A 23,700-nucleotide genomic window follows, 5' to 3' on the forward strand; every position below is an offset into this window, starting at 1 on the left:
TTAATTTATTTAAAAAACAATATCTATATATACAGTATTTTTAAAAACCCAACTCTTGTCTCCATAATACTGCTTTTTTTTCTAGAATGATACTGATAATATAAAGAGTAGTAGAATAACTCACCGTAGCTATGAAGTTCAGACTAGGCTTGAGAACTGCTGGATACTCAGAAAATTCTAGTATGTAGTCATGATGCTTTGGAAATACAGTAGCACTTGCATTTTGGGAGATTCCTGTTAGAATATTTGGAGGGTTTAAAAAAAAAAAGTCACATGCATAATCATTCATTCCTAATAACACTTGCAGAGTCCGTATTTCTCATGATTCCAACTACCAACAGTTTATACTGCTGTGAAAGGCAGCTCCTTTCTCAGCATGTAGCAAGGATTTGCAGGGAGCTGGATATGCAGGGGAAAGTCTCCTCCTACAAGGCAAAAAAGGGGGCATGCCCTAGGGAGTGGCGACGGCTTGATTATGAGCCTCAAAGGCCAAAGGTACCCCATACCTGCCTTAAGGAAAACCCCATATAAAGCTGCATACCTGTAAGTGCTTCTGTAACCACAGCTGTAATTTCCACCGGCATCTGGTGATGCGCAGAATAACCCCAATTGTTGTAAGTTATATTTTCCACCTCTAGAATGTCAAATGTAAAGTTCACAGATCCATTAATCTGAAAACAACAACAAGAAGAAAAACTAATCAATTTGTTTTATCTTCTGAAAGGAATAAGCAGGCATGGGGGAGAGAGAACCAGACCATATTTGTATCACTGTGTTTCCCTTAAGGGTTAAGGTAGCATTAGCAGAGCACAGTTTGGAAATGGAAATGATAAATAAAACAAAATATTGTCAAAGCATGAACCTGCGGTGGATCTTGGAAACATCAGAAGTTGGGCTGATAGTGAGCCTAAGCAGCACCAACCACCTGCCAAAGGAGGGAACTGCAGGCAGATCAACCATACCAGTCACTACTGCCTTCTTACTCCAACAAGCAAGAGTAGGTCATGTGACATGTCCTCACCCCATGAATGTTTCTGGCTCAGGAGATCTGCTATTACTGCTTACAGATTAACCGGAACATTACTCTTTGTCTTTAGCTGACAATTCTAGGGGAGCTGGAACTGGGATATCTCTACGTTACACACTGCTTTCTTCAGTGGGGGGCTACTACGTAATGGCCACCACACAGATCATTAGAGATTTGCTTAATCATTTGGATGACAGACTGATAAGCATAAGCTACAGGGTAGCATAGGTAGGCAGCTGAGTAAAAAAAAGCTAAGGCACTGGATTGCAATTTAAAAGATTTATTATTTCCACAAAGAAATCCTTGAGGTGGCTGAAGAAGTGTTACCCCCCCCCCCGCCCAACATAAGCACATGTCAGGTGCTAACTGCAGCTCACCTCAAATGTCTTAGTGATATTTTTCTTCCTTCCATAGAACTGGGAACAATCAACAGTTACTTTTCCTTGCACAGGCTTTCCATATGTGTACCTGAAACAGTCAACAAAAAACCCATCATTTCAAAACAAGTTTCTGAAGACAGGTTGAATCAATCTCATAAGCCTACAAGTATCCACTTGAATCTGATCCTACATACCATGCATGTAACTTTAAATCTGGGGATCATACCCTTTCTGGATCTGGGCATTACACCGAATCAGTGAAATTATTGCCCATCACTAATAAAACGTATCTTTTACTTTATCAACAACAATAACTACAAGTATCCCTACTATACATACAGAGACAGAGTGGACATAAGCAACACCTCAGGTTATCTGGAAATTTATTGGAATTTTAACTCATATGAAATTCACCAGCCATAACGGTGCCACACAAGTGTTCCTGCAGTTAACACCTTCTTTCTTACAGCTTCTGCCCTAACAACTTTCTTCAAGTTCACTTGTGGGGTCAATGACATTCTTTAATTGTCCTGTTCTGGGTGCAGGGCTTAAATTACCAGTTTTCTCTTTATAGCCACAGTAATTTCTCATTTTAAAATTATTATTATTAGTTTTGTATTTTAAAATTGTACTCAGAAAAATATACTTTTAAAAAATAATGATCAACTGTTATGTCTGCAAAGAAGGAATCAATAATTGAGTTAAATCCCACCTTTGCAAGGTGAGGAACTAGCTAAGGACTAACACGGGTGTACAATGCATATAGACCTCAAATGATGTAAGATTCACTTTTTACCTACTTTGCTGTGACAGTACCAGTGAAATTCATGTCTTTCTGAGAATAAAACAGAGGTGTTGCTAGAAAGACTTCAAACTTTGGTAGCACTAAAAAAAGAAGAAGCTATAATTAATTTGATGGCCATAGCTATGTTTTTCAATACATGTTTCATTAATGTGGTTTTCTCAGTATAATGCAAACATTGTATTTATGTATCTCATCTACACTGAAATCACATATCAGTTCAGTTCTATACCATGTTAATTGTTATGGCTTCCCCCAAAGTACCCAGGGCTTTTAATTTGGTGAGGGTGCTGAAGATTCCCTCAAAATGTACAATCCTCTAAACCAGGGGTGGGAAATATAAGAAACATGGGAAATACTGAGCCACAAAATATGCCCACCCCCACAAAAAAGTCTGGTCTTAAATCAGCTGAAGTACATATGAGTTATCTGATAGAAGCAGATGGGAAAGGTCTTTAAAACAAGTGGACTGAACTTCTTCCTCTCCTGCATATTACTTCATCTCAATCCATTGCTCCATGCTCTTTATTCTCAGCTCACGTCTAGTAATAGAGGCGTAAGGGAGAAACTGCTTGGAGCAAAAGACTACAGGATCTTAAGGTACAGGATAGGAAAGTGTTTAGCACTTCTTTCCTGCACACTGCTTTTACTGTTAGACACACACATCCTCAGCTACATATGTGAATGGGGCAGACATGTGAAATACATCCCCATGACATCTAAAAAATATAATGCATCTTTAGAATAACAAATGAAGTTGAATACTCTGTTCTGTATGGGCAAATATAGGAGGTAAAAGGCTCTCATAATCCGAGTCTCCTGGTCTTCGGTGATTTGAAGGCTTTTCATTATTATGACTTTTTAAATGTAACATTCATGATTCTACTGTTGCAGGAGGACCTTTAACTTTTTGAACCCCTTCTGTCTTCCAAAAAGAAGAAAATCTGCATCCAAGTTTACATGCAAGCAGGAATCACTTACCATATTCCATCACCGTAAATGTCTGATAATGTGTCTGATCCTATAGAAAAACAAAATAAATTCTATGAAAGGTATGCTTAACTTGTATGGTGTATTATATCTAAGATAGGACTTTTCCCAAACTTATTCTAGCAAGAAAGCAAATGAATAAATAAGGTACATGCTGAACTGCCATTTTCCCAAAGACGACTTTACAATACTTAAGTGTACTGTGGCACCTTAAATACTGTTACACACCACCCCAATCTACACAGTAGTTTCCTATATTTTCACAGCTATTTAATCATTGTTTAAACAGCATCACACACAATAATGAACACTGCATAATCACACATTTCCACAAACACATCAGGAAGTAGGGCAGTGATCAAAAGGGTTGTTCTATATAGGTAGTTTCTCAGCTCGGCCTCCCTGAGAGTGTCTGTGGGAAAGCTGAGTTGTTTCCATAGAAACTAACAAGGCTGAACAGTAACAGGGAGCCAGGCAGGACAGTTTTAAATTCATTCTTCTAGCAAGCACGAACTCAAGAGTTGCAAATAATAATATCAAATCAACACATTTTTCTACCCTACTGCATTCCGAGGGGTGAGTGGGGATCACAGAAGAGAGTCAAGATGCTCTCAAACAACTTGATTTCTCCTTCCAACTTAAACCACCACCACCACCAAGGCCAAGTCAGGAAATGAATAATTAAATAATAAAGAAATCTTTAAATAGACTCATTGTTCTTTGGGACCAAGAGCTCAGCTGAAAAGGCAGCAACTAGCCAACACTAGCCAGCACGCCATCTCAAAGTGAAAACTTGCTCTCTCACAAACTGAACTCTCTTACACAACTCAAAAGTTACAACTTCCTCATACAACAACTCTCATAAGAGAGCCCTCATAAGAGAGCCCAATGGTCCATCTAGTCCAGAATCCTGTTCTCAAAGAGGCCAACCAGATGCCTATGGGGAGCCTGCAAGTAGGACCTGAACCATAACACTGTTTACAGCGGATAACAGAACATCCCTGTGCTTGTCAATTTGTCCCAAAGTCTACACAAATTCTTTCAAGGCCAACTTCTAATGTACAACATTTCTGTGCTTCCCTTTTCTTCTGATTTCCACTTCCTCAATCTGCATAGCCCTCCAAAGCAGTTAATATTGAATGCTTCAATCTCATTTGCTTCTTGGCTCGTTCCCAGTCACAATTAATGGTGTCCCAATTTGCTCTCTGTGACTGCATGTGATTGCACTTTCGCCTTTTATGTTGCTCAAGTATCTAAACCAACTCAAGAACTACTAAAAACTGTCTTTGAACTTCTTTTTTAGAATTTCAGCTTTTAAGAAAATATACTGTACAAATGTTTTGGTAATGAGTTATTAAAAGCTGTATCACATGATTTCTATATATCTTTTGAACTGAATGCTGAAGTAATGAATAGAATGCCTTCGCCACATCATACTTTTTGCACAGTAATCAGTATCTGAAGACTCAGATCTTTCTCAGTTGCTGATCTCATCCAATTTAGACAGTATACATTTCAATTAAACTGCACAACTGTAGACAGATTTAATCTCTAGCAACGATGAACTAACTCCAGTATGCAACCTAGCCCCATGAAAATCAATGGGAATTTAATTATTGATTTTACTCAGAGATACATTACATCCCTGTTAAAACAATTCATTATGTTAATACTCACTTTTACTTGAACTTTTATGGACCAGTCACCCAGGACAGGATATTTGGATATTTTAAACTGCTTGGCAATCTTGCCTAGTTTTCCATTCTGCGACAACCACTGTTGAATCAAATTGTGTCGAGGATCCTATTTTTAAAAAAATGTCAAAAGCATGTGTTTAGTAACACTCAGAACAGCACGCGGGGAAAGAGAGGGGAAATAGTTAATTCTGACAAGCTAAAGTACTTGTCCTGATAGTGCAGTGTTGAATTCCACCCAATAAAAATTAAAAATCATACAGCTTCTAGCACAGCACATTACAATTGCTACTACAGGCAGAAAAATCATTAACTTGTTTGCCAAGACTGTTAGCAATTTCCAGGTGGCCTATAAGGGAAAAGTTTGGGAACCACTGATTTATTCTAAATTAAATCCCTTGCTATTATGTGTAAGAATAGTCTTAGTGAAAATACACTGCAGATTGCATAACCATACTCTTAAAGAAAACCCTGCTTCACCAAATAATGTCAAGTTTATACTTACATGAATATATATATTCATAGGAGTATTGTACGGCTTGAGGTCAGGATACAGAGTAACAACCCGTATTTTCACATCTTGGCCTGGTTTATACATAGTCTTGTCAGTTTGGATGAATACCGATAAGCTCTTGTGCTCAAATTCAAGGGCAGTGTGGTTAGAAAATAGCAGACGACCTTCTGAATATCCTTTGACTAGTAAATCATAATCACCAGGAGTACTGCCCAAAGGGAGCTGGGGGTAAAAAACATGATTGCTTTATTTATTTCTAAAACAAATATTGGACACACAGAGCAGTAAAACAACAAATAATTAGAACTCACAAAACTAAAAAAAATTGAAGCTGCAATCCTATGCGCAGTTACCTAAGAGAAAACCCTACTAAAGATATCCAAGTAAATACGAGTAAGATTGTGACATAAAATCTACAAATAAGTTACAATGACACTCCCTAAAAGTGTTCTGTCACCTAAATTTTCATTTATTCTTTCATACTATGATCCCATTTATATATTCACCCACAGCTCTAAAAATCATGGTTTATGAAGCTAGGAATGAATACTGTGGAAGTTCACTCCTGCCTCATCCTCTTGTTTGCTTGTTGCATGCCAGCTTCAGTGTAAAGATTGTGACTTGCATTAAGCCGAAGTTCCCCATTACATCTTAACAGGACCAGCCCTACCATTAAGCAGATTGTGGCAGCTGCCTCAGGCAGCAGATGTTGGAGGTTGTGAGGTGTGGGAGGACAGAGCTATGCATCCTGTACCCCCTAAATTAGCCTACTGCAGCAACTAGCCCCTCACCAGTGCTGAAGAAAGATTCAGCTCCCATAGATTCGGCTGGCTTCTCTATGTGGAATGGGAAGGTACCATCTTGTTCTTTGCTTCAAGCAGTGAAATGTATCGGGCAGGCTAAATGGGACCAGGTTTACTGTCAATCAGTGTTCGAAACTCCCATTGTTCTTGGAGCATTTTGCAACAGGGAATTTCATTAGCGTACACAGTTTCTGAGCTCTGGGCGCAGTATTGCACCAAAGATTTCAGATTAAAACTGAGGAGTGGAAGGAAAGGAGGACCTTTTTCTGCCTCCCTACTTCCAGCTCCTCTCTGAAGACTGGAGAAGAGACCCTCTTAAGAATATTGGGGGGTGGGTAAGGGGGTGGACTAGACCATGTGAAAAATGAACATAATATTTTAGCTGGTCCATTCATTTTCAGCTTTGTATTCTAGTTATTAAAAAAGCGTGCCTAGACATTCAGTTGTTGCACCCATAACCTAGGTTTAAGGTGCCATTTAGATCCCAGTTTTCACATCTCAGTTTCTAACACTGCTGTCAATATGAGATCCTGGATCATTATCCTGGTTTCTGCGCCTGCACTACCAGGCAGACAACAATCTGTCCTCTGGCAGAACAGAATCAGGCTGCAGAAGAAAATGGTTCCCCTACGGCATTTGATCTAAATTCCCAACCATGATTTGTGTTCTGGAAAGTCTTATTCTCTGAGTTAGTCTGCAAGCACATTTCGGAGATACAAGCAAGCACAGACATGCTTCTAAGGCAGAAGCAGCAGCCATGCTTACAATTTACAAGAAAAGGGATTGTGCAGAAGAATCATGATTCATCTGCGCCTGTTCATTGGCTCTTAATTATTTTGAGGCAAGTGCTTCATGACAATGTGGTTTGCACCTAAAAATGCATGTTGATATAAATCTGTTTTAAACTCTTATCTAATATTTATGAATTTTAATACTTTTACACCCTTTGTTAGCAAACAAAACCTAGAAGAAATGCTAATCCCGCATTCTTGTTTCAATTACATCTAGACATGCCAGGAACACTAGTTTGAATGTCTGTTTTAACATCATTGTCAGATGTTGTGTCCTAAAACAAGATATGAAACGCCTGCATTTCAGTTTATATGATTCACTTGTCAGAAGGAAGCTCTTTGCTCACTAATAGTGCACTTACACTATATACAAGATTAAAATGAAATAAAGGTAAGTAAATGAAAGAGGCATGGAACTCTAGTACTTGGGGAAAATAATACTTACAGCTGGAAGGACAAGTGTACCAACCGAATCTGCATTTAAAAAAGAAAAGGGGGGATTAATCCACCTCTTGCTTCCTACATGCCATGTACTGTACCATGTACAGCAAATACATCCTTACAATGCCTTTGTTTGAATGCAGCATTCCAGCACTAGTCCGTTATATAATCTGAACCTTCTTCTTGTATTTCAGCAGGGGGATTCCAGTAGTACCTGCAGACACACTTCCTGAGGATGGAGGTTATTTCTGGAGACCTAGGAAGAGGTGTTAACGCCATGTTCTCCCAGGATCTCTCTAAGTCAACCCATCACAAAGCAATGAGGTGGGAGCCACATTCTATCTGCATGAGGAGCCCCACCTCCTAAAGCTTTCTTTAGGCATGATATGTGTGAATGGGGTCCATGCAATGACCAGGGAATAACTGCCCTGGCCATGCTACCCCATGCCGACTACCACACGAGTACACAATGAGTACAGATATCTGAAAAAGAACAACTGCACATGACACTGGGGGCTTGTTTTCAGATAGCTGTGCTCAATGCACAGGGTGGGACTAGCCCATCTGTGCAACACGGGAGCAAGGCAAACTTCAGGGGTCTACTTCCCGATCATCAGATGGAACCCCATCTAGAGTGTAACATGTGATGTGGGCTCTAGTGATCGTTATAGTAATTGCTACCTGGAAGCACACTTCCTGGAGTGGTTTGCTGCAAACCTCAGTATGGACAGCAACAGGAACACCAAGAAGCTGGGGAGGTGTTTTTAATTCATGCCGACCCCACAGGATCTCTCTTGTCCGTCCTCACCACCAAGAGGTGAGTAAACAGTTTGTATTGCATTCTTACAATATTTCAAGAGCTGCCTCAGGGATCATTTTATTGAAAGACATGGCATAAATATTTATACTAACCATCAGTGTATCAGAATTCAAATATGTGTTTCTCAGGGCAGAAGCACTGTTTCTTTTGTACACTTTAGTTGTCATGAAGTATGATTCAAATATAAAGTCAAAAAGTGATAGACTTCATTTCTGAGACCAGGATATACAGAAATGCTGCACCCATTTCTTATTTCTACTTATAGCTACTCTAGGCCCTGCTACTCAGAGGAGAGGTGGCAGCATGAATCAATATTCTTCTAGACTTCTAATATAAATCTAGAGGCTGGGGTGCAAGGATTTAGAAAGAATTTATTCCTAATTCCCAGTGGCCTCATTCCCATGCACTAATTGAATTCTAATTCCTACAGACCTGTAACAACAGGCTTTTAATGCTTAACTTGTATTGACTTTGAAATGCTACTCTTAAATTGCCTTCTGTGTATTGCGCAAAGTATCTTCAGCAAATCTGTCAGTGTCGGCAAGAAGAGGTAAGGTCAAAACCAGAGTGCTCTCATTAGAGATATCAATTATTTAATGGAATGGGAGGCCTGATTGGTATCATGATTTACATCATCATGATTGATATAGTTCCATTCTTTCTGCCCTCTCAATAAACCTACCCCATATTTACCGTGAGGCCATCACCCACAAACCACTCATGGACTGACATTCTTTATCTATTTATTTTAATTGTTTTCTTTATATGTTTATAAAGTGCACTTTCATTAAAAATATATGTAACAAGGTGGTGTACAATATAAACGCACATTACTTCAATAATAGCAGGGAAAACATCAATAACGTATCAGTGAAAACAAGCTGGTAAAAAAAAATCACATTCCAAAGCCCTGTCTGAAAAACACACATTTTAAAATGAATACCCTACTTACCCCTTTTCTATCCTTAGCAATACAAAAGAAAATGCAAAAGAAAAAGTCTGAAAACTGAAAAATGTTTATATGTGGATAGTGAGCCACATCAGCAGAACTGAACTTTTATAATAGCTGCACAATTTCCTCGGTTGTCAATGGCCTATCACAGTCATTTGGAGAGACCATTCTAGCCATTTCCTTCTCTGTTGACCATTCTCTTCTCTCTAGGAATAAATTCTATTACTTTAACCCTACCCTTTTCAAGTAACATTACCTTTATATCCATTTCCTCCTCCGGCTCCCGCCCTAAGTTGCAGAAGGGAGTGATAATCTTGATTGGGCAGTGAGGAAGGAAACCTTTTATTCCAACAATCCCAATGAAAATTGCTTCTTTACAACATGTGGATGGAGAAACAGGGAATGCCAACTTTCTTATTGCATGTTAGACTTCTGGAAGCAGTGTTGCATTCCATTTCCAGTTTAAAGTAGAACATCAATGATTGGATGCTGCTAAACTGCCATGCCTGGAAGCACCCACCATCACTGTATTTGTATTTGAAGCCTCCATTTGATATTTGCAATTAATATTGCAAAAAATATTGCAAACATCAAGAAGGTTTGTGGATTATCAGTGGAATGCACATAATTAAACTAATCAGTGATTAAAAGCCGGGTGGGATTTTCCTTTCCTGTGTCAGATAAGATTAGATCATATCTTTGGCAGTACCAATCTTTAATTATTACATTTGCCTGTAATTTCAAATAAATCAGAAGGGCTGAAATATTGCACAGTTAAATTATGACCCACAAACTGTTCAAATTGTCGTTTATGTTGGTTTTGTTCTACTGAATTGAGGCTTACTGTTGCCAAGGGAATCAAAATGTTTGGTTCAGCCCCTAAATTAAAACATACAGCTCCACAAAGAGTTCTTCGTATCCGGAGGCAATACTGAGGGCTCTTGCTGCTGTTTTGGGACCTGCCTGCAACAGCAGTTTGCCTTTAAGCTCCCACCAATGACAGATGGAAGGCCTTTCCCCCCAGGTACACACTCTGGGAAGTGAGTTGGGAAACCTGGGAAATCCACCTTTGTTAAAACATTTATTACAAATGAGGAAAGGTATGCCTTTTTTCCAGCACATAATACAAGGCTGTATTCTTTCTGGCAAAATGAACAAACACTACAGTCCTTTCCCTCCGTTGAGTCTCTTATGGTGCCACTGGGTTGCCTGGGTGTCCCTGCGAGTAAACACTCTCAAGCTGCTCCTTGGCTCTGTGGGCTGCTGAATCCCCTTGCACCATTCTGCTCCCCAATCGCTGTTTCATTTTGCCTCTATCCACCACAGAACGTGATCACAGTCTCCCCTCACCAGGCGAATTTTGCAAAGATTCTCTTCTTCCTTACTAGCCCACCATTCCTCCCCATCTCCTTCTTTCTCTCAACTAACTGCCCCAACTGTCACTTTCCCAATGTTCTAATTCCCTTGGCGACAGTTGCCAAGACTGCCCAGAGTTACCATTTTACTTTTAAAATATGTTAAAACCAAAACAGAAACACTAAACAAACATCTTGTTACAAAGGTACATGAATGTACACCTGTCCTCTGCAAATCTATCTATTTCTGTTCTCAAAGTTTCTCATTTTTCCAGTCTTAAACTCAGTTCTCCACATTTCCACAACCTGCCATTTTTTATTTTAAAAAATCCTAATGAAAATTCATCAGTATTTCAGTGAAAAATCTCATCATCATCATCATCTTTTTATTATTTATACCCCGCCCATCTGGCTGGGTTTCCCCAGCCACTCTGGGCAGTTTACAGCACATAAAAATTGTAAAACATTAGACATTAAAAATTTCCTGATACAGATGTCTTCTAAAAGTCAGATAGTTGTTTATTTCCTTGACATCTAATGGGATGATGTTCCACAGGGCAGATGCCACTACTGAGAAGGCCCTCTGCCTGTTTCCCTGTGACCTCATTTCTCACAGTGAGGGAACCGCCAGAAGGCCCTCAGAACTGGCCCTCCACCTGAATGGTGCAGGTAGATACGCTCCTTCAGGTATACTGAGCCGAGGCCATTTAGGGCTGTAAAGGTCAGCACCAACACTTTGAATTGTGTTCAAAAACGCACTGGGAGCCAATGTAGGTCTTTCAGGACTGGTGTCATATGGTCTCAGTGGCCACACCCAGTCACCAGTTTAGCTGCCACATTCTTGATTAGTTGTAGTTTCTGAGTCACCTTCAAAGGTAGCAAGACAGTCTGTGGGCAGGTAGGGTCTCAGCCTACGTACCAGATGGGAGTTGGCAGACAACTGCCCTGGACACAGAATTGACCTGCGACTCCATGGACAGCTGTGAGTCCAAAATGACCCCCAGGCTGCGCACCTGCTCCTTGAGGGGCACAGTTGCCCCATTCAGGACCAGGGAGTCCCCCACACCCATACACCCTCTGTCCCCCCAAAACAGTACTTCTGTCTTGTCAGGATTCAACCTCAATCTGTTAGCCGCCATCCATCCTCCAACCACCTCCAGACACTCACACGTGACCTTCATCGCCTTCACTGGTTCCAGTTTAAAAAAGAGGTAAAGCTGCGTATCATCCGCATACCCAGCCCAAACCCCAATGATCTCTCCCAGCAGCTTCATATAGATGTTAAAAAGCACGGAGGAGAGGACGGAATCCTGAGGCACCCCACAAGGGAGAGCCCAGGGGTCTGAACACTCATCCCCCAACACCTCTTTCTGGACACAGCACAGGAGGAAGCACTGTATAACAGGGGCCCCAGCTTCTAGCTCTAGACGGTCCAGATGGTCATGCTGGTCGATGATCTCCAGCAGGCTAGGGACAAAGGTGAAAGCTGTTTCCTAGTTCTGCTGGATCTCTCAATGGCCTTTGATACCATCCACCTCTCCTCATCAATGCCCCCCCTCCTCTCACTACCTGGTGATGGGGTCCTCCCTCATGTCCAAGAGAGCAAAGCATTCAAGGGCTAGTGCAGGGGTTGACAAGGTTTACCTTGCCTGGGCCAGTTCACTCCAGCAGAGATCCCTCCGCGGGCTGGATCACGCAAATGCATGCACACACGATTTTCGGAGTCTGTGCATGCACAGATGCGATTTCCGGCACTGCGGAAGCGAGTCGCCGTGCCACGCTGGTTTAGCACAGTGTGTGGGGACTTGCCGAGTGGGTGGCTCAGTTCGGGGGTGGCTCGTGAGCCAGTTAAACAACCCTCGTGGGCCACTTGTGGCCCATGGGCCTTAGGTTGCTGACCCCTGGGCTAGTGCCTGAAGTGGTTCCACCAGGAAATTCTTTCTAAGATCTGTTAAAAGTCATTTCCAATGCTAACTAAAAGCTTCCTGTTCAGTCCATTTTAGTGCTTCCCTTAAATTTCCTTATTAGTCAGCTTTTGTTCTCAGTGATGGTAGGCAATTGCTTTTTTCTTCCCCCACCATAGAGAAATAATGCAATAACAGACAGAAAAGAGAAGCAAAAATATGGGAAACTATCAGTGCACTAGCCCCTCTCTCTAAAGGAGACAAAACCTAACTAAAGAAAAGCCAATTCTGTATTAACCATGCTCACTAGGAAAGCCATAAAACATGTTGGACCTGCCAAAAACCTGTGTTCTTAAAGTTGAATGGCAACTCCCACATACACCACCAGTGCATTTTAATGTCACCTTTTTTATTTTAAAAGTGGTTTGTTAGATTTATCCTGTCCAATGTTGTGCTTATCTCTAGTTATTTTCTATCATTCAGGTTCTACAAGGGGGAAAATAAGCCTTCTCTAACTGTCTCACACATGCAAAAGGCTGCTGCATAGGAGCAAAACAGTATCTCAGACCCAAACAGGTGAGTGGCAATAAGAACAATTTGCTGTTCTACATGCAAGAGCAGGATACAGGCTCCTGCTAAACAAAAAAATGATCCCCAGATCAGTATCAATATCCATGCCAAAATGTTCTTAATCTTCACACATAGTTAAACACGAGTCTGGAATAAGAGTCTCCAGTTTTGTTTAGTCCCAGGCCTTCACATAAATCTGTCCTCGACTTGATTCTTTAAACACTATAGAACAAACTGCATCATAATCTATCAAAATTAAAATTCAAGTACAAAATCCTAACATCATCATGCAAAAAGATAAGCAGTTAGGTAGGTCTTAGATTTTTTTTAAAGCAACATCGTAAGAAGCTAAGAGCTTAAGAACTTGTCAAGCAGGCCAATTTTGAGGCTTTGTTTTTTAAGCTTTAATGGGTAATCTTGATCATCAAGTGAAAAATAATATTGTTCCCAAGTGAGTTTTCCCATGTCCTCATTTTTCTACTTAATAACAATGAAATCTTACCGAACATAATCAAAATTTCATCCAAAATCACCCGAAGACATGCTTAAGAAAATGTTTATTTTCCCCAGAAACTTTGCTAATAGTTGGCTGCTGAAATACACATACACACACTTTATTTAAACAATCTTTTTCAACTTCCATGTCTGGCCTTTGACACCAGAATTGTGTATTTCAGGACCCACCCTATTCATGTGATTGCAATTTGTTTTAACTGTTTTAAAACTGAATTTTAAATTGAAACCTGCCCTATGAACTGCTGGTGAAGGGCAGGAATAATAATAATAATAATAATAATAATAATAATAATAATAATAATGCATATGGAGACATTAGCACAACCCTTTTTTGTTATTTATTTGTTTAAAAAATATTTATATGCTGCTTTTTCAAGCAAAGCCCATCCAAAGCAGCTTGCAACAGTTAAAACTACAAGTATATAAAACAAAAAAAACCCCAGATCCACATGAATAATAACAGACTTTTAAAATGTATTTTATTCTGAGTTTTTTAAAACTAGAATTTTTTACAATCAAAGCCTTTTCACTGCTCTGGGAAAAGTGGAATAAAATTGTTCCCCCATTCCAGACTGTTAGCAAAATGGTACATTGTGCAAACAAAGTACAGAGAGTCATGACAGAGGGTCAAGGTAGGGTGTTACTGAATTCGTAAGCAGTATTTGGGCTGCCACACAAAAATATCACTCCTATATTTCTTCAGGAGAAATGGAGCTCACATTATTAGGAAACTAAGCATATTCAATAACACTATTAGATTTTATCCTATTCTATCTTAAGTGTTGGGAAGATTAACCCTCTGCTATTGTTTTGTACTATTGGTTTTTCTTTTGATCAACAAGGAAAACGGAATGCAAAGGTTTACTTTCATCCACTGCATGAAAGTATTTCTGGAGATGTGTTAGCTCAGAATTATGCTTCAACTTTTCCAGGACGAACCCTGGAAACTAGCAATATCTGATGAGTCACTTGGCAAAACAGAGCTTTAAGTGAAACTTAATGGCATGTTTATGTTATAATATGAGATTCATAGACTATCAAACCCTGTCCTTGCTGTGCTGCTATTTAACAACTTAGCATTCATCAGTGTTTTCTAGCTTGGCATATAAAATTGGCTCCTTTATATTGTTAAGCAAGCAGGACTCAGTTGCTGGCATGGACATTTTTCCAGTGTTTATATATGATCACAGCTTGTCTGAGCTTGAAAGCTATTTGCATAGTCTCTATCTGTTTAGTAACTTTTGGCTGGGATTTCTTTTTCCCCCAACTCCATTACTCTCAGAATCAAGATTTCTCCCTACGTTCAATTAAGCAGCAATTATATCACTTCTGAGTCTTTGAAGACTTATGCAAGTCAGCACCTTAACACTTTACTGTCACTTTAGAAAAACTTTTAAAATTTAGAAGAATCTCTTGCATCACTTATTTCATGCCCAATATATTTGCAACAGCAACTCTTCATGGCTGCTAAACAAAACTGCCTTGCCCTTTTTAAGATCACAAATTATAAGTTTCTCCTACCTCTGGGTACTATTGTATAATTATATTCTTGTTATTAGGCAATGAATGTACAACGTTGAGATAAGAGGCAAGAGGTGAAAATGTTCCAAAATAAAAACGAATTGAGCCATCAACAATATATATACCCAAGTGCCAGTTTCACCCCTTAGGACTGAATTAAATAAAGAGGATACATCTAGACTATTTCATACATTACACAGCAACAGCCCGAGGGTTGCCAGTGAGTGTATGCTACTCTTAAGACATAGCTGGGATTGTCTTTGGCTCCAAGCATACTTGCAGGATTTCTAAGTGCTTTGTTGCAATAGTACTTTACGTTTCTTGGTGCACACCTAAAATGCATCTTATATGAATGAGATTTTTGTTAAATCCTACTTTCTTATTCATCAGATGAAAAAGATATGAACCGTTGCAAGGTTTTCTAAACTTCTGCCAAGTATAATCTTGCCAGCCTGTAGCATCCTTGGCTTTTTCATTTTGAATCTCTATTACAAAGCAGCCACCAATAATGTAAGGCTGCCAACCTCTATCATGAGAACTGTTCTCATAAACTGCACAAGCAGGCCACACCAGCATAGGCTTGCATTCTGTTGGCCTCACTATGAGAGTAACACTACCAAAGTCTTTTTTCTGATCCTTGAGACCTAGTAATTGATTCAGTTAAATAGAAGCCCCAAACATGTTTTCCTTATCATTGATAATAAATTGCCCAGAGCCTGGAGCTTTTACAAAGCATAAACCAAACACTGTCTTGAATTTCAAAAAAATATGTCAACCTTTTTATAAAAATAAAAGAAAAACACTGAAAATAAAGAAGCAAGGTACTGTAGTACCAAATGCCCAGCAGCTGTTATTGTTACATGTCAATTTAGACTTTATATTATTAGTATAAACTGCAGTTTCTGGTAAAACAACATCTGATGCACACACAGGAAGAGCTCATCATTTCACATAGTATGTATTCTGTAAAGGTAAGATCTTTTATGTCAGCATTTCAGATGTGTAATATTATTAGAGGATTTGAAAGCATGATGAGCAATTCATGTATCTGCAAAAACGTTCATTACCAATGTAAAGTCTGAATGTTCAAAATTAAGTCTTAAGGTATTCATAACTGGTAATAGCTCTTGACTTCTGCATATATTTAAAATCAGATATACATATTAATGTGGTTTCTTATGGACGAGGCATGCACATAGCATTGTGTTTGCAATGCATTTTAAAAGATGATGGTGGTCGTTTTTCAGATTAACACACTAATGTTGTAAATATGCTACCAAGAAAAAAGAGATGTCATCAAAGAGTAAAAAATCTTAAGATACGTGCTGCTGAGAAGATTGCTAAAACAGAACCAGAGTGGTACATGCTAGCAAAAGTGTTCCATGTGAGCCAGAGACACTTGAGTCCAAATATCCACTATGTCATGAAACTCAGTAGGTAACTTTGGGCCTGTAATCATGTTGTTTATGTGGTAAAGTTTATGATAAGAATGCTATATCATTTCAAACAAGGTAAGGGTTAACTGTAAACAAAGCGACTACCAAAGACAGACTAGCAGGCAGCAGACTGTCATTGTAGTCTATTATCAACACGAAGATGGCTATGTTTGAGGAGGCTGCTGACTTTATATTCAGAATCAAATGCATCAAAAGGGTGGTCAGTTGTATAATTGGTCAGTTAATGGGCATTCTACTTCATCTTATTGGCTCATAATTATAGACCAATAAGGGGATCAAAAATCACCCAAATGATTATTAATAAAAAGCCTGGTGTAAATAAAAAGCCTGGTCAAGGAGAGAAGCTCTTGTCAGCTGGAGTAGAATGATTAAGGGCTTAGGAAGAGGCTTCATAAGTCTGAAGAGTGAAGAGTGCTAGGAATCGCAGCAGAGGTTGCATCTTAAGGGGAGCTGAAGATCTAGCCTAGGAGCTGATAGCATGGGGGCATATTACTGAAGGAGTTCTTCTAAGAAGGGAATAAGGCTCTGTGCCAATGTTGAACGACAAAGCTGACTGATAAATATCGTGCATAGTTTGGTTTGTGTATGATGAGGTTAGTTGCTTTTTAGATGAGCTAAAATCAAAAGTTTAGCTGAAGATCCAAATGCTTGTTGGAGAGATACTACAGAGTCTGATATGGAGGAAGAACACAATTCAATCTCTTTTCTAGAGAAGAAAGGCTTAGTAGCAATGGTTTCTGTCCTTGTGGTTTTCTCACCCGACACCTACAAGCCAAACCATATTCTACCAGAAGGTGATTTTAAGAGAACCAGGGAAATTGAAGCTGTTTGAGGGAGGTGACCAGGAAAACTAAAGAAAAAAATCATTGTAAGAAAACCTCTCAGAGGTTTACAAAAAAATAAAAACTTGACTTGCCATTCAGGATGAGAAGGCCTCAGTTCAAAATTATTTAAATAGTTCACTTCTAAAGAGAACATGTCATAAATTTACTTACTTATTTATTGCACTTATATCCCACCTACTTCTCCAAGGAGTTCAATGTGGTATGCATGGTTCTCTCCCTCATTTAATCCCCACAACAACCCTGTGAGGTAGGTTAGGTTGAGAGACAGTGACTGGCCCAAAGTCATCCAGTGAGAGTTATGGTCAAGCGGGGACTTGAACCCTGGTCTCCCGTGTGCTATCTACAAGTTATTTTCAGCATCTTAGGGTGTCTTTTCTTGGCAATCTGTATTTGAGCAATATTGCTTCAGCTTTCCAAACGAGGGATAACAGCAATGAAACAATATAGCTCCCTTGTTGCTGAAAACAGTCAAAGAAGCTAATAAAAACAGCTGAAATCTAGTCAGTATGTCTTTACTAGTTCTGAGATCATATTGAATATATGGGCGGATTCATAGAAGAGCAAGTGAATCAGTGCCATATTTCAACATTCACCTAAGGGAAAGTGTGAGCATGGTGCTCCACCAAGACTCAATGACATGACTCTACCAACTCAAGAAAGGGTGGGAAGAGAGAATATTGTACAATAGGATTTATACATGGATGGGCCTCTGAAACATCTGTCTCACATGTTAAATGCAGGTGTCTACCATGCAAAGAGGGTCACAAGTAAACATGTGAATTAATCCTTTTTTTTTTTTTTTTTTTTTCAGTACAGAGGAAACTGACTTATACAGAGTCAGACCACTGGTCCATCTAGGTCAGTTTTTTCTAAACTGACTGGCAGTGGCTGTCCTTGGAGATACTGGGGATTGAATGTAAGAACTTCTGCATGCAAAACAGATCACTGAGCTACAGCTCTTCCCTGCCCAATAAAGCTAGGAAATTAGCATGCACAAGATCTGCTTTATATCTACTTAAAAACACAGCTCCGCTATAAAGCCAACTTGATATCCAAATATATAGGATATTTCCCAGGAGAAAGTCCCAGATGGTATGCAGTTGCCTCCCATGGCCAAATGTGGCTGTGTAGAGAATGCTGCTACTAATACTAATAAGGGCCTTTCTACGTGGTTGTTAATGGTTTATTAGGAATGCACAAAATAGTTATTCATTTGTTGTCCACAGCCCCCATGCCTTTCCTCAAGAGTTGTTCTTTCATCACATTTAACCACACCAAGATGACAGCATTGTGTATCTGGAAAATGTGATACCTTCCCCAGCAAAACACATAATTGCAGAATGCTAAGTGACAGTATGAGTGACACAGACATTGATTTTACATTGCAACTAGCAATACATTCAGACACACACACTTTTCAGTGCTTTTGAGGCTTAGTGCTCTTCTGCTATGCCATTATCTAGTCTTAACACAAAAGTGGACATCCACTTTCCCTTTCAGAAATGCCCACAACTTTGTTAGCTTTATGCTTCTTCTTGCATTTACACTCTCCAGCATCGGCTTATGTCTCTAACCATGGGTAGTAATGCCCACTGGACATAACCTAATGTCCTTCTCAGTAAGCATGCATAGAATTGCACTGTAAGTGCAATTTTGTTCAGGATTTACTGAGAAAAAATAGCCTGTAGGACTCACCATTTCTTGCTTACAAGACATCCTTTCATGCTCTAGAACACACCAATGTGCACTTTTTAAGGGAAACAGCAGCACAGCTATCCCACTCCAGTCTATATACAGTGGTACCTTGGTTTACAAACTTAATCCATTCTGGAAGTCCGTTCTTAAACCAAGGCTTGCTTTCCCATAGCAGCGGGGGACTCAATTTAAAAATGGAACACACTCAATAGGAAGCGAAACATGTTCTTATTCCAAGGCAAAATTCACAAACCAAAACACCTATGGTACGTCTGGGTTTGCAGCATTCTTAATCCAAATTGTTCATAAACTAAGCCGTTCTTAAACCAAGGTACCATTGTATGTGTTTTTATATATTTCATGTGTTTTTATTTTGTAAACCACTGTGTGATCTTCAGATGAAAGGTGGTTTGGAAATGAAATTAAATAAATAAAAATATGTGGAAGACAGACACTGAAGTGTTGTTGACACAGCACCAGATTTTGACTTGAGAGACCTGGGGAAAAGGTTCTCCCAAAATTGGCTCCACGAGCCAATTGGGGGAGCAGAGGACACATGTGGTGGGAGAGGGGAGAATGAAAGTCTTTGCATGAGCTTCCACTGGTAATGCTCAATAACTGAATCCTGCCTATGGGTTTGAAATCCTTGCTTAGTTCACTAGTTTCCTTTGGGTAGTCACTATCCCTCAAGATTGTTATAAGGATAGTAATTTTCTTTCAGAACTGGCTTTTTTCAGGGAGAGAGCCTTTTCTACAATGGCCCAACATCTCTGGGGCACATTGCTACATTCACTCGTAACAAGTTCCATCACTTCAGATGCTCATGAAAGCCCTAAAGGTTCACTAGCTTTCAAATGAGTTTTCCAGAGCTACTTTATTCTATTAACTGATTTGGTTGTAGTCAGGTACTTTATTTTAACATTTTAGGGGCTGATACATTATTACATTATTACTTTTTATTCTTACTGATTTTATTTACATAGCTGTATCATGTTGCACTTTTTTGTAATTTGTTTTGAGAGAGGGTTTTTTTAAACCTTAAAGGTGTCCTTTAAAGATTGTGAATATAAAAATGGGATAACCTGAGCTTTCTGAAGCAATGACAAAACAAAATGTGATAAATATACATCATGCTACTGAAAGAAACTTGGAAAAGAACAATGCAATAGGCATGCTATGGCAGCATTTCAGATGTTTTGTGATGTTAACCCAGTGACCTGCAGGGCCCTTAAAAATGCTCCTGAAAAACACAGCAACCATTCCTGGGCTCCTACCTCAGAATAAACATAGAGCATGTGTGTGCAGACTGCGAACTCAGTTCAGTTCTGGTACTAAAACTATTTTTGAGGCTCAGAATATGCTCAGAGGCACCTTGTTATTCCATTATAATCATGTGTATTTTGCAGCTGGCTCTGACTGATAGTCTATATAATCCTGAGATTCTAGGGGGGCGGGGACCAAAGTAGATCCAACAAAAGTGAAGTCTTCCTACCACATCAGAAAGGTGAATTCTGAATCATTTATGACCAAGCTCCTCAACTCTATTTTCCGCTTCCTTGACAGAACTGGAAGAGCTCCTACCTGCTCTTAACAGTAAAACAGTACAAACTAAAACAAAACTCTTTTCATGAGTACATAGGTCTCTCCAAAGCAGAAACAGTGTAAAAATGATCTCACTCAGGATTACATTTTAAAAATGAGGTGGCAGAGGGGCAGATTCAGGGGAGAAATGGCAACCACGGTCAAAGGTGAAGTAAACATAGCACATGAATGGTTATACAGTACATTTAAACCACAGTTCAGCAAATAATCTCACATTTAAATCTATGTAGCTCATCATACTTATTCCCCCCCTGCGGAACTTCTGCATAAAGCAGATAATATATCTGTTCCGAATTCAGCTCACCAATGATAGTCTTAAATTCCCTTATTAAGGCTAAAATTCTAAACCCACTTGCTGGGAAGCAAACCCCATTTAACAGTGTTTACTTCTGTATAGCCACCCTCGGGGCTTTCTTGCAATCAAAAAGTACAACAGACAGAATATGCATCATTATTTTTAGGCCAATAAAGTTATCTCACCTCTTTTAAAGACAGCTTCCCCACGTAGTACAGTGTTATTTGCATAGACCACTTCGGCTTTTACTGTAACCTTTTGTGGGCTCTTTTTCAGCATAGCTACTCCAATAGTCAAATTTGATCCAGGCCTGATGCTCTTAAGAGCTGCCATCAGGTATGTGGGCCTAAAAGAAGGGACAAAACAGATTACACTCATGGCCTGATACTCCTTTCACTACTCCAACATCAAGGGCTGCAACTCAGTGGCAAAGCTTCTCCTTTGCATGTAGATGGTTGCTGATTCAATCTTTGACTTCTCCAGGTAGTGCGTCCCATCTGAAACTCTGTAGATCCTCTGCCAGTCAGTATGGGCTATACTGCACTAGGTGGGCCAATGGTCTGACTCCGTAGGTGCCAGCTTCCTAAATAATCTCTGGCCTGATTCATATGTGGATTCAGCCAAGTTGCAAGGTGGGGGGGGGGAGAGAATACAAGTCCTAACTGGTGGAAAATTACTGCTAAATAAAGCTCCGGAAGCCTCACAAAAAAATACTGTGCTCAAAAAGTATGGTAATATAAGAAAGGGAAAGTATGGTAATATAAGAAACTTTGCCCGCCCACCGATAAAATAGTGTAATAACCCCCTAATCATCATCTTTCTCAGACCTCTGACTCCACATGCATCCTTTCAGTTTTCATAGAAAGTGCATTCAGGCAAATTGATCTTCTGCTCTTGTAGTGACAGGCTAGAATCCAATACTAGCTTACCTAGGAGTAAGCCCCAGTGGACCCCATAAGAATTGCCCCCGCAATTATGAACTGAGGAGCTGCGGGCAAAGTAGGTGGTTTGACACCACCACCCCCTCCCCCCAAAAAAACTACTGAGTGTGCAACTGGGCTGTGGGTGATCTGCAGTCTGACACTCGGCATTCTTGCAAGATTTGCCTCGGCTCCCGATTATGAAATCCCCATGAGTGCAAAATCTGGCCTTCAGTGCAGGACAGGGCAGGAGGAGGCGAGCGGGCACTAACCGTTTCCCTTATTTCTGCAAGCCTTTCCCACCCACCCCGTCCATCTTCTCCCCACCCACTTCCAGCTCCTACCCAGCAGCTTCGGCCCACGAAGTTGCCCAGAGGAGGCACACAGTGAGCCCAACGGCGGCGGGCAGCCGAGCGCCCCTGCGAGTCGCGGGAGCGGCGTCCGGCAACCGCAGCATCCTGCGGCGGGAATGGGCCGCTTTGCCTGAAGATGCCGCTTCGCGCCTCTTTCGCCTTCTCCCTCGTCTTCTCCTCCTTCCCCGCGCAGCGTTTGCCTATCCTTTCAGCGGCGGCGGCGGCAGGGAGGAGGGCGCCTTGCTCGGACAGTGAAAGGCGCTCCTTGTGGAAAAGCGGAGGCGGCAGCTTCTCTCCCCCGAGCGTCTGGCTCCACCCCGCCCGCCCTTCACGCCCACAGGGCATCCCCACCCTCGGCCGCCGCGGGGCAGGAGCAAGGCCGCGTGCGGGCATCGCCGCACCGCAGCCGCCGCCACACCCGCGGCAGTTTGTGAGGCGTGGGTCGGTGGGTGGTAGGGTCTTTTTGTCCGCGAGCTCCCTCGGGCAACGTTTGTGGGGGGGCTATGAGGGCGACCGTTTCAGACAGGCCCACACCCTTGTCGAGCAGGCACTAGAGGGAAGGAGTTGGGCGAAGCTGTTGGGTGGGTTGCTCAGTGGAAAGAAATCCGAGGACGGCCTCAGCTGAGTCACAGGTTGGATAGGCGAGAGAAGGGTGTTTCCCTCGCAGAGGGTGATGTCTGTGGTACAGAATGTGCCAGGGAAGGCAGAAAGAGAGATGTGCTGTTCTAAATCTTACCTCAGGCTCTGGATTACATGCCCTGTCAACGGATCCCCTCCATTTTGCCAACCCCTCCCCTGGCCAAATTTACACAGTACCCCCCCCCCCTTTTTTTTTTGCAATGCACCATCATGGCAGCCTAGCCATCAAAACAAACAAAAGTTAGGTCCCATAGCCCATGTCGTATTGGGCACACAATGTGCACATGCATCAGTCACAGGTGGGTTGCCCAAATCATCTGCTTACTTTACGCATCATAAAAGTGCCAGCTCATCGCTTTTAAAAAGTTGTTAATGCCCTCTCCACAGGGGCTTGCCTGGCCACTGACTTTGGTGTTGTTTAACTGTCAGATGAATACCTTTACTGTATGTATATATATTCCCACATCTTTTAACTTTAGGTTGTAGCCTTCGAGGCTTGTGTTTTTTTATGCTGTATTGTACATTAATTTGTTTTCATTCTGGTTTGCTTTATTTCTAGTTACCTTTGGCAATTATGTTATAAGGTGCCCTATAAATACTGTTAATAAATAATGTGGAGGCTTACCCACTGTGACTGAAGAAAGAATATTTTCAAAATAATGTCTGGATTACTTTTCTAGTTGCATGATTTCAGTAGAACTTGTATACCAAAACTGAAACATGTTTCACCTCTCCGGGTATATTTTGTGAGTAACAAATGTTTTGGGGTTTTTAATGCGTATCAGTTAAAATTATTCTGCAGACTGGGAACAAC

At 40.6% G+C, this 23,700-nt stretch overlaps 1 protein-coding gene and 1 long non-coding RNA gene across 5 annotated transcripts in view; one reads left to right on the forward strand and one right to left on the reverse strand.

Annotated features, from left to right (window-relative positions):
- CD109 (CD109 molecule) overlaps positions 1–23,064 on the reverse strand; it is a 65,090-nt gene extending 42,026 nt beyond the window's left edge. The window contains exons 1-10 of one of the 4 annotated variants that reach the window (XM_083431127.1): positions 22,984–23,064; positions 21,160–21,320; positions 7,447–7,475; positions 5,399–5,629; positions 4,877–5,002; positions 3,191–3,230; positions 2,208–2,292; positions 1,405–1,495; positions 542–671; positions 125–234 (exon numbers count right to left, since the gene is read on the reverse strand). In XM_083431127.1, coding sequence (XP_083287253.1) covers positions 125–234; positions 542–671; positions 1,405–1,495; positions 2,208–2,292; positions 3,191–3,230; positions 4,877–5,002; positions 5,399–5,629; positions 7,447–7,475; positions 21,160–21,307 — 990 coding nt within the window. In that variant the 5' untranslated portion in view covers positions 21,308–21,320; positions 22,984–23,064. Of the gene's footprint in view, positions 1–124; positions 235–541; positions 672–1,404; positions 1,496–2,207; positions 2,293–3,190; positions 3,231–4,876; positions 5,003–5,398; positions 5,630–7,446; positions 7,476–9,470; positions 10,635–21,159; positions 21,321–22,238; positions 22,795–22,983 lie in introns of those variants that run through there. The other 3 variants (XM_083431125.1, XM_083431126.1, XM_083431128.1) reach the window with 3 other exon arrangements.
- LOC310673205 lies at positions 10,667–19,527 on the forward strand. The gene is made up of 3 exons (XR_014508907.1): positions 10,667–10,775; positions 12,957–13,049; positions 18,194–19,527. It is a non-coding gene; the product is annotated as an uncharacterized lncRNA (long non-coding RNA).
- Positions 23,065–23,700: the final 636 nt, after the last annotated feature.

Source organism: Podarcis tiliguerta, assembly GCF_965153285.1.
Source record: "Podarcis tiliguerta genome assembly, chromosome: 3".
Lineage (NCBI taxonomy): Eukaryota > Metazoa > Chordata > Lepidosauria > Squamata > Lacertidae > Podarcis > Podarcis tiliguerta.